The sequence below is a fragment of the Astatotilapia calliptera genome, chromosome 1 (assembly GCF_964374335.1).
Source record: "Astatotilapia calliptera chromosome 1, fAstCal68.1, whole genome shotgun sequence".
Lineage (NCBI taxonomy): Eukaryota > Metazoa > Chordata > Actinopteri > Cichliformes > Cichlidae > Astatotilapia > Astatotilapia calliptera.
Window position 1 is genome coordinate 11,520,415 of NC_137422.1, and position 17,861 is coordinate 11,538,275.

The following is a 17,861-nucleotide window of genomic DNA, read 5'->3' on the forward strand; positions in this document are numbered from 1 at the left end:
AAGGCACAATACAAAGGGGAAAAAAAGCCTGCACTCAGTAGGGCTACCCCACTTCCCATCACCTGAATGTTCAAAATCAATTTATCAGAAATGAGAGCAGGGGCACCTGCTGACAGACAATACCATGTGGGCATCTCATTTTCACTGAGGGAGGCTTTGCTGCAGGATTTATCACCTCTGATCTCATTTCCCTTTCATATGCTAGTAAATCCCAGGTAAGGCAGACGTTCGGGATGATACAGGGAGCGTGGCCAGCCTGCTCAGATTGGACTCTTGGAATTAATCGGGGAAAATCCTCAATACTAACCTGCTTAGCTGTCACTTAATCTAGGGGTAAAGCAAATATCAATTATGCCGAGCACAAAAAGTGGGCCAGAGAGCCGCACATTCTTTACCCAACAATGAAACCAAAATGGCCATTAAGAAACTGGTTTATTTGATTCTTGGTTTACAATTACCTTAGTGCATAGCCAATGTTCACGGAAAGAAAAGGCTAATGGCTAAAAGTGCGCGTGCTGACACACACACAACACAGACACACACACGCTGAATTTTGTCTCTTGAGCGGCAGGACTGGTAGGAGGCATAACCTCAATCCCTACTACATTACCAATCTCCCCTGAATACAGATCAGCCTAAATACGCTTATGGTCTACACTCAAGGACAAAACAACTTTCCCCAGGAGGGCTTCTCAGGTGACAACTTAAGTAATGCTGTCTGGGTGAGAGTCATGGCTGCCTTCCACAGAGAAAAAACAAGGATGTTGCAGCCAGATGAGCTTAGGAAATCATAAGCAAACTGAAAGTGGGGAGTGATTGTTTTCACACAGCACATGAGGTACCAAGTGCTGACACGTCTGCTCTCTCCTATGCACTACTTTTTATTATTTTTTCTCCATTGCTCGTGTATGTGCACATGTAAGCAATACCAGGCAACATTAGGCAGTCATGGGTCCGAGCTGTGAGGTCCCATTTCACACAAACTGGGTCAGTTAGGACGTGACCACAACAGCCCAAAATGATCTAAAGATAATAAATAAATAAATGAAACTATGCTGAAATGAAATACCGCCTCATTAGCTGCTTGTTCGACCACACCTACTGTATGCTACCTTTGAGTTATTTTTGTCCAACAAAGGGGGGGGGGGAAAAGTCTGCTTTCATCACCCAACCTAGTTTGGTCAATTAGGAACACAATGAGCATCCTGCACGCTTCTGTGTGAGTACAGTTCATTTCCTGCCTTTATTGTTACAAGTGCTGGGCTCATTCAAAAGTGGATGAAATCGGGGAGGCCCAGGCACTATTTACTCAGCAGGGAGAGTCATGAGTCCCTGGCTTCCTAATGGCTTCCTGCATTTCACACAATTGTTTCCCCTCAGGAAATCTTATCAATACAGATCGCAGATGCACTGACCAGCCACAACCACAACACATGGATACTGCGCTTTAAGTACCTTTGAATGGGTAGGACGACTGTTTGGTTTCCTTTAACTACAACATGTTAAAGAATCTATATGAATTTAACTTTAAAACAGCTCTGTGAAGAGAGTAAGCATTAAAGGCATGCAAAAGCACAAGTCTTCTGTTATGTTTAAATAAATACATTTTGCAGGATGGCAACAAAAGCACAACACTCATAGCATATCCTCAATATAAAAGTATAGAAAATGGGTGTTTTAAAGCAGCGGTCCCCAACCTTTTTTGCGCCACGGACCGGTTTATGCCCGACAATATTTTCACGGACCAGCCTTTAAGGTGTCGCGGATAGATACAACAAAATAAAACTAGTACCGGTACCGAAAAAAAGAAGATTTATTCATAACACACATGAAAAGACCCAGGAAAACAGAGTTAACGATAAAAACGACAACAAAAAACCCTGAAAACCATACATTTCACACCTGAGCCTCTACTCTCGCGGCCCGGTACCAAACGACTCACGGACCGGTACCGGTCCGAGGCCCAGGGATTGGGGACCGCTGTTTTAAAGCATTATAAACACAGATGCTTATTTCTTACATGATGTTAGGAAATATGCATCTAGACCAGCAAACCCAAGTCCTGAAATAAATCCCGCACAGTCTACTAACAGGTGCCTGTTAGTAGACTCGGAAGGTGTTATATACCAAGTTGTAAGTATATATAAAGTAAGGCAGTTTTAAAAAGAAAAATCCTGAAGGAAATGATCTTTCTAGCCAAAAATATGCAATCTGTGCTGCTTAGTAAGACAAATTAGTCACGTGATAAATTGTACCATGTAGCTAATCATTTTACTTTTCAGCGAGACTAGCTGTTCCCTCCGTTTCTAGCCTCAGTGATAACCTATGGAAAATCCATCCAAGTCTTATTTCCATATTAGGTGCATACAAATGAAATTTACATCGATCTGCTAACTTGAACTCTTGATAGAAACCAATAAATGAATTTTCCAAAATGTCAGTATGTGCTTTTAAAGGCAAATTAAATACCTAGCTAATTTGATGAAACACAAGCGCAAGACGAAAACAAAAGAAGACCCAGCTGCAGATTTGTTCAAGATTTCCCAGTTATTGGGATATACAGTAGCAGAGAGGCCTTTGTAATACCATCATATAACCAGCAGCTGTATTTCAGATGTCACACATGAGAAGGGGTTAAGCTTCTACAGCATGCACATGAACCACAGGTATTTGTGGAACTAGCAGAAACACAGCCCATAAAATCTACACTCAACCTCTGTGCAGCACGCAAGGAATGTTCTCTGAGCGCTTCACTATCAGCGCTGAGCCAACAGAGACTATCCTCGCCCCTGCTTTAAAGCCGATGTGGAAGAACGGGAAAATGGGAATGGGGCAGTAACAGTGAACCAAATGACTAGATATGAGGTGAGCTACTTTTGTTCTCATTAGAAATTAATTGCCAGTGTTGACAGTGGTTGGGGCCGAGAGTCACTAGGCATCCAATGCACTGCCCCATGGGGAGCACTTGAACCCCTGACCCCCCCACCATGGTTGTTTGGGGCCAGAAGGGGTGCGTGACATGGCCCTGGCCCGGAGACACTGCCCCGCCAGGCTGGGAATGCAGTGGCACTGTAGGGGGAACAGGAGAGGGACAAAGAAGGGAAAGAGGGGCTCCATTGATTCAGGGTTGATTGGGTTAGAGAGCTTCATTATTAAGTCCCCTGTCACTCTGCAACAAAAAGCTCCCCACAGGCTAGCAGTGGCTAATAAAACCACTACCTTTTATAACTCGAGACCACTTCTGACATCTTCTTTTGAAGAGAAATGGAAACGTGCCACTTTGTCCCCAGCTTAAAAAAAAAAAAAAAAATTAAAAAAAATTCACATCTTCCAGCTGAATGAACTGTTGGCTTCATAGCACTGAACATACAGTGGGGCAAAAAAGTATTTAGTCAGCCACCGATTCTGCAAGTTCCCCCACTTAAAATGATGACAGAGGTCAGTAATTTGCACCAGAGGTACACTTCAACTGTGAGAGACAGAATGTGAAAAAAAAAATCCATGAATTCACATGGTAGGATTTGTAAAGAATTTATTCGTAAATTAGGGTGGAAAATAAGTATTTGGTCACCTCAAACATGGAAAATCTCTAGCTCCCACAGACCTGTAACGTCTTCTGTAAGAAGCTTTTCTGTCCCCCACTCGTTACCTGTATGAATGGCACCTGTTTGAACTCATCATCTGTATAAAAGACACCTGTCCACAGCCTCAAACAGTCAGACTCCAAACTCCGCCATGGCCAAGACCAAAGAGCTTTCGAAGGACACCAGGAAAAGTATTGTAGACCTGCACCAGACTGGGAAGAGTGAATCTACAATAGGCAAGCAGCTTGGTGTGAAAAAATCAACTGTGGGAGCAATCATCAGAAAATGGAAGACATACAAGACCACTGATAATCTCCCTCGATCTGGGGCTCCACGCAAGATCTCATCCCGTGGGGTCAAAATGATCATGAGAACGGTGAGCAAAGATCCCAGAACCACACGGGGGGACCTGGTGAATGACCTGCAGAGAGCTGGGACCAAAGTAACAAAGGTCACCATCAGTAACACACTACAACGGCAGGGAATCAAATCCCGCAGTGCCAGACGTGTTCCGCTGCTGAAGCCAGTGCATGTCCAGGCCTGTCTGAAGTTTGCCAGAGAGCACATGGATGATACAGCAGAGGATTGGGAGAATGTCATGTGGTCAGATGAAACCAAAGTAGAACTTTTTGGTATAAACTCAACTCGTCGTGTTTGGAGGAAGAAGAATACTGAGTTGCATCCCAAGAACACCATACCTACTGTGAAGCATGGGGGTGGAAACATCATGCTATGGGGCTGTTTTTCTGCCAAGGGGACAGGACGACTGATCCGTGTTAAGGACAGAATGAATGGGGCCATGTATCGTGAGATTTTGAGCCAAAACCTCCTTCCATCAGTGAGAACTTTGAAGATGAAACGAGGCTGGGTCTTCCAACATGACAATGATCCAAAACACACCGCCCGGGCAACAAAGGAGTGGCTCCGTAAGAAGCATTTGAAAGTCCTGGAGTGGCCTAGCCAGTCTCCAGACCTCAACCCCATAGAAAATCTGTGGCGGGAGTTGAAAGTCCGTGTTGCTCGGCGACAGCCCCAAAACATCACTGCTCTCGAGAAGATCTGCATGGAGGAATGTGCCAAAATACCAGCTACTGTGTGTGCAAACCTGGTAAAGACCTATAGTAAACGTTTGACCTCTGTTATTGCCAACAAAGGTTATGTTACAAAGTATTGAGTTGTATTTTTGTTATTGACCAAATACTTATTTTCCACCCTGATTTACGAATAAATTCTTTACAAATCCTACCATGTGGATTCATGGATTTTTTTTTCACATTCTGTCTCTCACAGTTGAAGTGTACCTCTGGTGCAAATTACTGACCTCTGTCATCATTTTAAGTGGGGAAACTTGCACAATCGGTGGCTGACTAAATACTTTTTTGCCCCACTGTAGACTGGTGAGAGATGCCAAAGCCATCTTGAATTAAGCTCCTTTCACACCTGCTTAATTAGATAATCTTGGGTGAATTTTCATTTAGACTTGCTACACTTCACTACAATATTATAAGCCATATGGCAGAAACAGACTGCAGGACATATTTTAGGATCTTGCTCCGAGTGCATTTGTGTGTATGTGTGCTCTTTGAGCAAATTTGTTGAGCAGGTGTCCAGAAAGCTTGAGTGACATGCTTATGCACTCAGGACTAATTTAGACTACTCCAGGTAAATGAAGTATGCAAGCAGAAAAAGCATTTCTGCTTTCTCCCAAGCGACTAATAATCAATTCAAGCACTTGGGTTGTTGGTAGCTAGGGAAAGGTTATACAAGAACATGCTGTCCTTCACAGGAGAAATACAAACATCTCCGCCCTTAATTAAGGTTGTTACATACTTTGAATCCTTTTGTTGTGTAAAGACAATGACTAACAAAGGGAGCTTCGTGTTTTGCTGGCTGTGACTTCACTCATCAATGCAGTGCCTGTATTTGTTCATAACAGTCAAATATAATTCTCTGCATTAACACCACCTCATTACTATTAAAACTGCATCTTTATGCATCCACTCTACACCATACTGACAATTCACATTATTGCACTAAAAGAAAAAAAAAAGTATCCTTTTTTTAAATTTCATCCCAATAACTGCTGCACTCTTTGTAGCCCAAAAACAGTTGAATATGGGTTGAAAGAGGGGGGGAAAAAACAATTATCATGCGCCCAAAACATGTCGGGCACCTCATCCTAGCATGATTGAAAAGGGGGGAGTAAATGAACAGACAAGTTTAACCGTAGTCATTAATGTTCATCTCCCTGTGTTCTTGATGGGAAACCTCATTAAGAATCTGTTGGTAGCATCTGGCTTGCTATCCCACCCCATTACTGCCCCACCATGCCAAAACCTCTGCCATCGGCCCTTCCGCTCATCCCCCCACTCCAACCACCTCCCTCGTGTCTCGTATGACATCTGTGTCTCGGGGTCCTGTGATGGAATGCTGCTCGCCTGCTATTCCTCTGCAGGTGCTCCCTGCTGGCTGCTCTCCACTATGCAGCCACACTGGTGCTGCGTGCTGTGACCTGCCACAGGCTGAAGAATAAAAAAAGGGGGGGGGGGGGGTATGGGGTGGGTTCAAAGTTCAAGGGACAGTGTTTAAGGAAAAACTGATGCAGCTGCTTTCCATCACTGCTCTTTGGGTACACTTGAAGCTGGGCAGAAATCCTCACCTCCCCGCTCGTCCTGACAAAGCTCATCCTCCTCCTTCTCCACCATTTCAGACAGAGGAAGGTCACATCTGTATTTAGACAGCTCAAGAGACTGTGTCGCCCCAGATGCTGCTCTCAGGTTCTACATGGCTTAATCCAACAGTGAATGAAGCCCTGTTGTGCTGTATGTGAGGATGAGCGGAGTCATTCTAGCATTAGGCCAAATAGAGGCTAAATGCTCTGACCATAGGAGTTAGATGTGGGCGATATAGCCTCAAAATTATACAGTGATATTTCAAGAAATTTCCCTGGAAATTTTAAATAAATGCTTAACACCATAATTTAACATTAACCAAAGTAATTTAACCTTCTAAATTAACAATGTTACGCAATAAAACTGAAAAAAATAAATAAATAAAATAAAAAAAATTACAACAACAGCCGCCTCAAGGCACTTTATATGTTAAGATAAAGAGCCTATAATAATATGGAGAAAACCCCAACAGTTATACAACCTACGAGCAAGCATTTGGTGACGGTGAGGAGGAGAAACTCCCTTTTAACTGGAAGAAACCTGTTGCAGAACCAGGCTCAGGGAGGGGGAGCCATCTCCCATGACCGGTTGGGGTTGAGGGGAGGAAGAAAGGATGAAAGACACGCGAGTAATTTCCATCCACTATTTGGTCTTCCCGTCATATGGAGCACAACTAGCAAGTACTCCAGCAACACATGCTGCTAGCATCTCCTTTTTAGTCGGCTGGCTGTACTGAAAGGTGAGCTTTTGCTTGAAGTCATTAACCCTTTAAGACCTACTGTAGAACCAAGTCCGCCAGAGCTTATATTATATTTTTACATGCTGTAGTGCCATTTCTGTGAGCATTTCAAGTTTATATACATCAATACAACCATTATAGCCCAAATTTTAATAATATGTATGCATTAAGTGCATAGTAATTACATAAATTGCAAAAAAGTGCAATAAACTACAAAAAAATTTGAAAATCATTTTGTTTTTTTAACATATATTTCTAGTTAGAGAAATTTAAGAGTTACAAACAGCTGATCGGATTGGCAAAGCGTGTTTCTGGAATATTATGTTTTTGTTGCTGCAAGTGCTTTTTATGCAGTTTTTGCAAAGCTATATGTGGAAGGAAACCGTGACCTAGGACAAGCTGATGGCATAAGATGTAAGTACAAGTCCTCCGGCGTGCCCGCTCCGACCGGCTTTAAAGGGTTAAAGACATTTGCGGTTTCCAACTTTTACTAAAATCATTATTGATTTTTATTGGAGGCTGACAGGGCTCTTCCTCTCAGACATGCCTGGGCTCGTCTCTTGAGCTCTAGAGAAGGTAAACAAATGGCGTTGCTATAGCAGTGACACAGCACCACAAGTCTGCCTCCAGTTCCTGCAGTGGAAAAAATGCTTCTGTAGAAATGTGCAGTTACTTCATTTCCTCTCAGTAAAATAACATACTCCATCTTTTATATCACAACCAGTCATTTATTTTAAAAATTCCCTTATAATTACTCAAATTTGTCTTGCTACAAAAATCACAAATAATGAATACCTTTTTAAGAGTTCCTGTTCTCTATTTTTTTTTTTAAAAGGAGCACGTCACATTTTGGGGCAGACATTTTGATCAAATGTATTCATCTCCCCTGTACTCTAAATCAAATTTCAGGATGTAATTAGCATTTTGATTGGAAAGCTCAAGCTCTGTGTTACTTAGAGCTCTGCGTTTCTAACATACAGTAGAAATGCCATCATGTTTCAAATAAGTGCCGCAGAGAGACACATTTATTCAACTGTGAAAGGCCAAAAAAGCAGAAAAGAGACAGCCAATTCCATTACATCATGGCAGCGTATTAAAAAGGCTTAAAGCAGCAATTTCACCATTTCAGCTGTCACTCTTGACCTCTGTTAGCTTCAGATGAGCTCAGAGTTGAGAAGGAACTGGCTCCAATAACATGGTGAGAAGCCACTGCAGTCGGTAGAGCTCCACGCCAAAGGGGAGCTCCCAGTGGCACAAAGGCGCCTCTATCTAATGCTGAACTGTTCAAAGAATCGTTTCAGCTCACTCTGGCAGCAGAAACATTGGTTCATACCACCAGAATTTTTTCAGGGATCACCATAGCAGCAGGTAAAAATCAAAATAAAACCAGGGAGGTTGACTGGAGGGATTTCAAGAAGAAGAGGGACACTGGTTGATACATACACGACAAGTACATAACCCTCTCCTGGATCTACCTCTAAAGCCTAAACTGTTTAAACTTAATGACTGAGACTCAACAATCCAGGAAGCTGATGTGCTTTACATGCCAAGACAGTTCCATGGAAAAGTACAGTGCAGGACAAAAGGGGAAAAAAAAAAAGGAAAAATGACACCGTCTTCTGTTCTCGCAGAAGCAGTAGCACACTAACACACCAACTCCGCTTCAAAGTTAAGTGGTTTCAATAGATTTCTTAGAGAGAAAGAAGACAAACCAGTTCCCTGCTTGCAAAAAACCCACCAGGAAGGAGAAAATACAACTTCAAACAGAATTGTTCTGGCACATATTTACTATATTTGGCACAGCTCATTAACGACAGAAGAAAAACTTTCAGCGGGAGCTGTGCACCAATACTGAACTGGATTACAAGAGCTAACATAATAATAATCGACTCAATCACAATGTGACAGTAATCTGGTTTTCCAGAATAGCGCAACATTTTCAAACTTCAAAAAAAAAAAAAAAGACTAAAAATAAATCTTTTCCCAAACTCATTTTTAGAAATCAATGTTCTCTCACAAACCAAACCACACATCTACCAATGTCTTTACAATTCACCGCCACGAGCAAATCTGTAATTTTGTTCTAAACTAAACTTTCACAATAAAGAAAAAATAAAAAGAGTGTGGCGATCAATGCATCCGTCCATGATTATGTTTCTCGAATTAAGTGTCAATCTCACCGATCAGTGACGCCACAGTGGCAAAGTTATGTGAAAGCAGTCCCATTTATTCATTCTCTGTGAAAGTAGATGCAAATATCTGCTAGTTTTTGTCAAGCCGGGAAAGCTCTCTGAAGCTTGTTGATAAAACAGCTGTTCAACCCCAGATGGGTGGCATACGCCTATATACAAATACCCACCAAAACATACACACACATCCCACCAAGTCTAAAGCTGCCAAGAACCACGGCCGTGCACAAGACGAAGGCAGAAAGCTCCACTGAGCACAGCTCACAATCCTCTCTCTGTGACTGACTGCCCCCACACCCTTTCAACAAATGCCTTCATTCAGTCAATGTTCCTTTGACTGAATGAAGGCTGAGAGCCTCTCTGTGTACATGGGTGACTGATACCTTATAAGGGTATATGAAACCTCTCCAACATACAAGATCTGCTGAACTGGGCACCAGTGATATGAGCAGAGGAACATTGATTATGTTAAACACAACACTGTAGTTCAGCCCCAATCAAACACAATCCATTAGAGCAATCTCATGTTGGGATTAATGATTCAAATTGCATCAGCCATACTGCACGTTTATGATGAACAAAAATCATTATATTGGAGGAGCTGCATCGATTCTTGTTTGCCTGTAGTCGCTCTGAAGCACGAGCTACTTAACTACTGCACTACACCATGAACTACACCACCGAGAAGACTTTCAGGTTAATTCATCACACCCTGGATGTCCTCCAAAAGGACAGCAGAGAATAAATTCATGTCTGAGGACTGCGGGATGTTGGGACTCCAGCAGGTAGAGTGCACCCAAATGAAGGTTATTAATCCATCTTTCAAGAAAGAGTATTAGTCTCTCTTAATTTACAACCAGGACTGCTGCCAAGAATGAAACTCGACACCACACAGTTAGATTAAAAATATAAATGACACCAAATCAAATTCAAGATTCTTAGAAACAACGACTGACAGTACGAGAGTGGGTTAATCCAACCTCTGCAAGAAGGTGATGCCATCTAACATTTAACCCTATGTAGTAATAAGCACAACCCACGTGGATGTTCGAGTCTCGTCTGCTTGTTTTGCGTTCCACTTATACTTCAGATATCTGCTATTTTTCCATCCTATGTGCTTCCTTCTGAAAAGACTATTTTTTTAAATGTCCTTCACATGTAGTTGTTAAGAGATGCAACCGTGAGACTGCTTCAAGTGAAAGTCTCTGAATACAGAGACATCTTGCCATAGTTCTCGCAAACTCTTCTAACAGTGACTAGAAAAGCCTGGACAGGAACACTCAGATCTGCTTTTAAAGATTTAAACCACAACTGCTATTCCAGTTCTTTCAGCTTTATTACATTTTTCCAGTATTTACATAAAAATACAATAAATACAACCTTAAAGGATTTACAAAAGTTTTAGGGACAGGGAAATTTAAGCACTGTAAAAAAAAAAAAAAAAAAAAAAAAAAAGGTTTAAGAGATCTTATTTTAATAGGAAATGCCTGTAATATGCTCCCCGGGGCTGTAAAAACAGTTTTGTGTATAAGAGCCTTGCACTCATTAGCTGAGGCTCATCTGACAAGCACAGCTTGCATGTGTCATAATCCTATGCAGCTGCCACTACCGACAGGAGACACCACGACAGGAGCTCAGGGGAACCAAAATAGCAAAAGTTGGAGGAAAAATTTTTAGGTTAAAAAAGAAAACTTCTCGCTGGCCTGCTGTGCTTGTAAAAAGATTCCCCCGGAATCCTTCAAGGTTTTGCCTGAACACCAAACCAGGGGAAACTACTCCTTTGCTTGCCGTTCACTACTTAAATCTAACATCAGTACACACGTCCTTCCATTTGCTGCTGTCACGCTGCAGTTATAAAAGACGTGCACTGCATCGCAAGAGCTTGGCTCCTGTGATTTTACTGCATGCAGTGAACGACTGGACAATGCCACTCTGTCCCGAAGAACACAACCGGCTGGAACTGCAGTCGAGCAGGTCATAAATATTACAAAACATCCAAACGCAAGACTACAGCACGTTAGTGAGACAACTTTCACTTACAGGCCTAAGTGCTGCTCGGATAAACACTTCAATATATAAAAAGGGCCAAAATGATTCTTATTTGTATGCAGTTTATTTTTTGAATGAACATAAACTCTTTACACACAACAATAATATTCTAAATATCTGCAGTCAAACAAGAAAAATAAATGATCACAGGGTAAAGAAAAAAAAAGGGGGTGGTAAATTCTATCAAAAGGTTAATTTCTGCAGGATCTTCTGAAAAGACGCCTTTAAGATCGCTATGATGATTTTTCTTTGATTCTTATTTATTAGATTATTTTCAAGGTAGGCTAAACACAATCTGCAACTCTCCAAAAACAGACGTCCTGCTGAGCTGAAAACATCGTCAAGATCGTGGCCCATCGCAACAACGCAGCTCTTTCCAGCTTTTGGTCTTGAGCCAGTGATACTCGCTTGCACAAACCCCACAGCACACACAGTTGCCTTAAGTGCACTGAAGCACACTGACCAAGATGGGAAACCGGGCTCTTATTGACACATAGCCATAATTTCAGTCTCCTCTTCGTATGCTTCGCTCATACTGCTGCTATTTGAGGCAGCCTGAGGAAAATGAAAAAAAAAACAAAAACCCTCCACTCTCCCAAAGGTCATTAAGCCGGAGCATCACTCAATCACAGAGGAACGGGGAAGCCTGGAGAGCCTGGCTGCAGCACAGTGAAGTAGAAATTTTGCATTCTGTTCTATTTTTAAAATAGACGTAAAAGGAAGCGTGAAAATGAGTGAGGCAAATATGTTTCCAGGAAGTCTCCAGTAAAGGATATAAATGCTGTTGATGTAATGTCCCTCAGGTTACCAAGTCTCAAAAGAGTCTTCACACAGGGCAGTATGGACAGCTTTATGGTCTCTAGACACTCGTCAGCCTCTTTAAAGTCCAAGCATTTTTTTCCCCCAGCTTTCTTTGTTTTGACATGAAAGGGTGAGCAGACACAAAGACGGCAGACGGTAGTCGAAGTGGAAAGGTGCACCGTCTGACATATTTTTAGGCACAGCAGGAGCATCTCTTGAGCCGAGAAGTTCAGCTCTAAGAAGGACGCACTTGATGTGAGCGCCTTTCTGTGAACTGACCAATCGTAATACACAATAGACTGGCTTTCAAAGAACTGAGAAACATGATGGTTGAAGACAGCACCAGAGACTTTATAAAGAAAAGGAAAATCTTCATTTTAAGCCCTTTATATATGAAACGACTCTAGAGTACAGTGACAGCATTAACATCATCATCCAACCAGCTTCTATGAACATGGGTCTCTTTAACATTCAAACAGCATGACGAATAAAGTTAACTTGAACGACAGCTGCTATGCCTCATATTGATAGAAAAATTGGCTTTTAATACCTTCAACATTGCTACACATCACTTCCCCCCCAAAATGCTAATGTTTATTTCTGCACTCCTCAAGGTAAAGCCTCATTTTTATCTGCCTACTAAACTCAAAAAACAAGAAACTACATACACTACATGTAACGTAGTATAGAGGAAAACTCAGAACCCTGATACAGGCCACTGAATGTCTAGGAGTAGGAGAAACTAGTGTTTCTCTGCAACACATCAACACAAGCAGCATTTCATCTTAGCAGGGGGGCAGCTACAGCTATATGCTTGCCTATGATCTGCTCGGGGTTTTAGACCATGATGCAAGTTTGGATTCGCTTCGCTCAAAGCAGCTCTGCTTCAGCAACACAGCAACCAGCAAGTCAGTCTAGTCTATGCCCCAAACGGAGACCAACAATGCCAGAGCAACAGCTCTTATGAACAATTAACAAGGAGGGGGAAATTTTCAAATTTAATAGAGTCTTAGTCTGATGGAGAAATCTTTCAAACTCACAACTGACACCGAGTTTTATATGGCAAGAAACTGGATCAAATGTGATAAGGATGCTCTACTTATTCTACATTCTTCTGATTCTCAATCTTGTAACTTCGGTCTACGCTGTAGGCAGTGTTTAAATATGAGCAATTTATGAGCTAATTAACAAACTTGGGAACCGTATGTGATGATATAAAAGACAATAACTATTGGTTAGCCACAGAAGGCTTGAGCATGTGTATGCCTGCCCGTGGAACAACTATAGAGTATAGACAGTATAAAAGATTGTCGCAGGTTCGTGACCTGAAAAGTAAAGTGTGTATATTTGACCTGCATTAATTTCGAAGGCCAGCAGGGGGCGACAGCTTGTGTTCGTACAGAAGTTTATTTGGAAAACATCCACTTGCTTTGTGACCTCAGTACACAGGTTCATGAAAAGGGCATCAAGTTTGTCTTGTAAATAATAATTTTATAATATTTGTAATATTTAAGTAATATTTGTGATTTATAAGGCGTTAGTCAATGAGGGCTCTTTTGTTTCACGAAACACCACATTTTCAACGGAGAAAATCCTGTTATAGCTGTGTTATGATGGTACTTCACTAGCTATGGTGACATTACAGTGACTACACCCATCATTTATACGGTTTGCTAGAAACGACGACTACTTTTGTTGGTATTTCAGCTTTGACTGATCCTTGTAGTTTCTCTCTAGAGAGAGAAATGAGGACTTCTGTGGTAGCCGGGTTGGGTGTTTAAAATTTAGATTGTCCTCTCCAGCTTCAACCCATTCAACCAATCGGCATTTGATTTAAACACACCCATCGCTTATGAGCGGGCACTGTTAGCTCAGAGGGCTGCGTGAAATTCTGCCTCCCTAACCCTTCCAAAACTTTTCACGTAATGCTTCTCTCTGCAAAGGAGCAAAGAAACGCAAACAAATACCAACACTGGATCATAAATCGGCCTCCGGACAGCTGAAAGGGGGTGATTACACTTAGCCCAACTACCTAAAAGAAGCAACAGCAGCTGTTAAGCCATGCATTCAGAGAATATTGATCCACCCGTTCACGCTGCCAATTACATGTGATAAACTGCTGTCGCCGTTCTTAGCAAAAATCATTTCATTAACAGCTTTTTGTTTTATTGCCCCTGCAAACCTTGAACAAAAGGAATAAGGCACAACCTGCCTGTTGTTTTCAACTATGCCATAAGAGCAGCAACAAACTGAGCCCTCACATCAGTGGCAATTGCAGATCAGTAGCATAGCCTAATGGGGTGGTTTCATTAGTGAAGCAGATGAATCAAATACTTGGCCAAATGTGCAATTATCCGTATCTCTGCGGATGGAGGTCATTAGGACTTAGTATGAGCTATTGGAGCCCATAAATAAATGATCAGTAAACAGCACACTCTATGCAGCAGAGACAGCAGATGACTCGGCATCATGGCCCCTCTCAAATCATCACAATAGCATGTGGACCTGTGGAAAAGACTGAGTCCATTTTTGAGGTGAAGTTTGTGTAAATGGATAAAAGAGGACATTTTTGCACATTTTGTGAACAGATTAAAGAGCAGACGGAGGGTCATGCTTGAATTATTCTTGAAAATTCATGGATGATGATCCACCTTTAAGCCTTCCTTCTCTCCCCCCCACTCCCTAAAATGTCATTTAGGACCACCAGGGCATTCCCAAACAACAAAACAAAGGTGGTAAATTATGTTCTTAGCAGCAGAGTCCAGAGAGAAGAACTTAAACGCGCAAAAGAAAAGAAAGGTTGTTTAGAAGGCTTGAGCAGCGTTGCATGTAAGATGGTATGTGAGGATAAAACCCTGGAGAGAGCAATGCGAGCGCAGAGGGTTGCCAAATGTTTACACATTTCAGCAAGTTATTTGCATTGTCCTGTGGGAGACAATCAGCACTCAGCTCCCTCCCAGCAGGATTACAGAGATAACCCCGAGATAAAGAAGAGCCTAAATGGATCTCCTCTAACTGGGACTTGTTTACCAAAAAAATCCCTTAAAACTTCTTGAGACATTTTCAAAGTTCCATCATAAGAGCTTCAGAGGAGAAAGGGCTAACAATAGCAGCAGTTTGTCTGAACCTTTACAGGTTTTTCCAACGTTACACAGCGAGTCCCGAAACCCAACGAGACAGACTCAAAACTCTTTTTTTTTTTTAAGTTAAGACCACAACTCCGCCATCCTTGATAAAGATAAAAGTTGTGGCCACATTCAGGACCTCAAAGAAATGTGTTTTGGATAAACAGATATTTTCGGAGAAGGGGACCCCACAATTAGTAATTTGAAACTCTCCCTGCGTGTGGGTCCCAGTCCAATTCTCTGGAATCAATCAAAGCTCCCAAAGGAACTCCCTGGACCCCTTAATCTCCTGGTTTTATTACTTTCCAGACAGTCGGCCTGTTTCACCCTACCCCCATTTCTCTTTTGTACTGATCTCCAGCAAAGCCAAGGAGGGGCTTTTTTCCCCTCTCTATCTCCCCTTCCACTACTGCAGAGCTCTTTTCATGCAGGAAAGGGTCTTTCATCAGGCTCCACACGCAAGAGAGCCCAACAGCTAGCAGAGGCCCGTCTCTTCTCTCTTTCTTTGCACATTCATTCTTTTTAAGTGACAAACCACACAGCGTGCTTTCAAAAAAAAGAAAAAAACAAGGTGCACGGACCTTCTGTTTTGACACACAAAAGTATTTTTATTTGCATATCCTGAGAATTAACGGAGAAAATTGGGCCATGTTGCACAAGAGTCAGTTACTGCCACATTTTCTTTTGGTCCAGACCTCATGCTGCTGTGTTTGATAAGGTCTGCCAGCTTAAATGATAAAGATATGACTTTGTCACGATGGGGTATGCGATAAGGGCTGGAGCTGTGCACTCCAATGACTGCTGGAAAAACATTTTTCCTCATGACTCTCCAATTTATCTCAGGCACCGCTGGCTCCAAGTGCCAATAACAGACTGTGTGCTGGGTTTTTCTGAACCCCCCACCCCCTTACACACACACTCACTCTCATTATTCTAAGAACAAGAAATCACGCCCAGTATCGGTGAAATTGTGTGTGTGAGACAATACTACTAGTTGAAAGAACATATATTACCGACATGCACACACTGCAGTGCAGTGGCCGCACTTCAAAACAATTAACAGAAGCAAATGAATCGGGTCTGTTTATCCATCAGCAAAACATGTATTGACGCCCAGTAATGAGATGTCTGCTGGACTGATGATGCCAGCTTATTACCTGACAGTGAACACTAATGACCCTTTGCATAGTGTAAGTGTGCGCCCCCCCCCCGGAAATTCCATGACCACACACACACACCTTGTCTCACACAGATTGATGGATAGACTCCAACACACCAAGCAGAATCTGTTGCTTGGCCTTTGCAGGTTTATTGCACATAATTCAGAGACACGCTCATGAACACAACTACACCGCATGTCTGGCAATGGCTTGAAAGACAACCGGAGAAACCTATCAGCAGTTCTGCCTCAACAGCCTCCACGCAGACTAAAGGACGGAGTGTGAAAGCGTGTTGCTTTTGCTGCTCGGAAGAGGGGCTGGTCTCGGATTAAACAGTGTGCCTGTAGTGGAAAGTAGCCGACTTTTAAAGTTATCTAAATATGGAAGTGTGTCTGACCCGAACGCCGCAGAATTAGCTACCTAACCCCCTGTCTGATTTCCCCCCTTCCCGAGACATTCCGTGCGTTTTTCCATTCCAACTCCTCTAAGACAACCCAGGCAAGTTCCTCCAACCGAGGCACGAAGAAGCAGACACACAGCACAACTATTAGTGGGTTGCGGGCATTTACCTTTGTCAACATGCTTTGCAGCGGTGGTCTCCGTGTAGAGAAAGGTGAGACAGAGGAGAGAGAGGAGCGACAGAGCTCCCCGCTCGGCCATCACTTTTCACGAATAAATCTTTGCAGGCTTTAAGAACCCCGGAGAAGCTGTTTTTGTTTTTTAAATAAATAAATATATATAAATCCTTAAAATCCCCGTCCACCTCCTGTGAATGCACAAAGAGAAGAAGGAAAAAAAAGTTCAACGTCCTAAAATGTGCAGGAACATCCGGAGCCAGGTAGGCTACTTTTAAAACTGGCCGGATGAAACATGTAGCTGGAAGGAGAGAGCCGCAGGTTACACACTGTTTTCTCAACTTGATCGAGGCAGAGGTTGGGGAAGGGAAAAAACCACTGAAATCAATCCATTGCCACGGAGGCGCAGTCTCAGAAAGATTTGCGCACGACTCGGCACAGACGCGTCCACTATACCGCTCCCGACATTTGCCGAGCGCGCAAAAGACTAGAAAGAGCTCCGTTGGAGTAAAAGATAAGATCCAAGCCGAAGGAGAAATCTCTGCCGCGGCCAGCTCACTGATCGCGGACGGGACGTAAGAGGAGCAGCGTGTTGTAGGGCTGGATCTCCACGGGCTCCCCGGAAAACAGGGCGTGGAGTCTCACAGAGGTTTGGATCATGGGCCGCTTCTTTGCGCTCAGGCGAAAGCTAAAATATGGAGTGGGAGTGCAAAGCAGCGACAGCACCTCATTTCCGCTAGTGGTGTGCCATACCAAGTAAACGCAGCGCCAGTATTGACCCTTACTGATACTTTTAATCTATAAAGTTAGAAGGAGAGCAGTGTGCCATGATTTATGACACAAATCATCATCGATTTGCAAATATAATTAATGCTGAACACATTTTAAATACCATTAAATCACTGTGTTTTTACTTTCCACACTGACTAGTTAACACACCTTTCCGTTTTTCATGCATTTTAAAACT

At 42.6% G+C, this 17,861-nt stretch overlaps 1 protein-coding gene across 14 annotated transcripts in view; it reads right to left on the reverse strand.

Moving 5' to 3' along the window:
- The window catches only part of neo1a (neogenin 1a), a 156,398-nt gene extending 138,878 nt beyond the window's left edge, over window positions 1-17,520 (reverse strand). For all 14 annotated transcript variants that reach the window (XM_026162467.2, XM_026162433.2, XM_026162428.2 and 11 more), the window contains exon 1: window positions 16,889-17,520. In XM_026162467.2, the coding sequence (XP_026018252.1) occupies window positions 16,889-16,979 (91 nt within the window). In that variant the 5' untranslated portion in view covers window positions 16,980-17,520. The remainder of the gene's footprint in view (window positions 1-16,888) is intronic.
- Window positions 17,521-17,861: the final 341 nt, after the last annotated feature.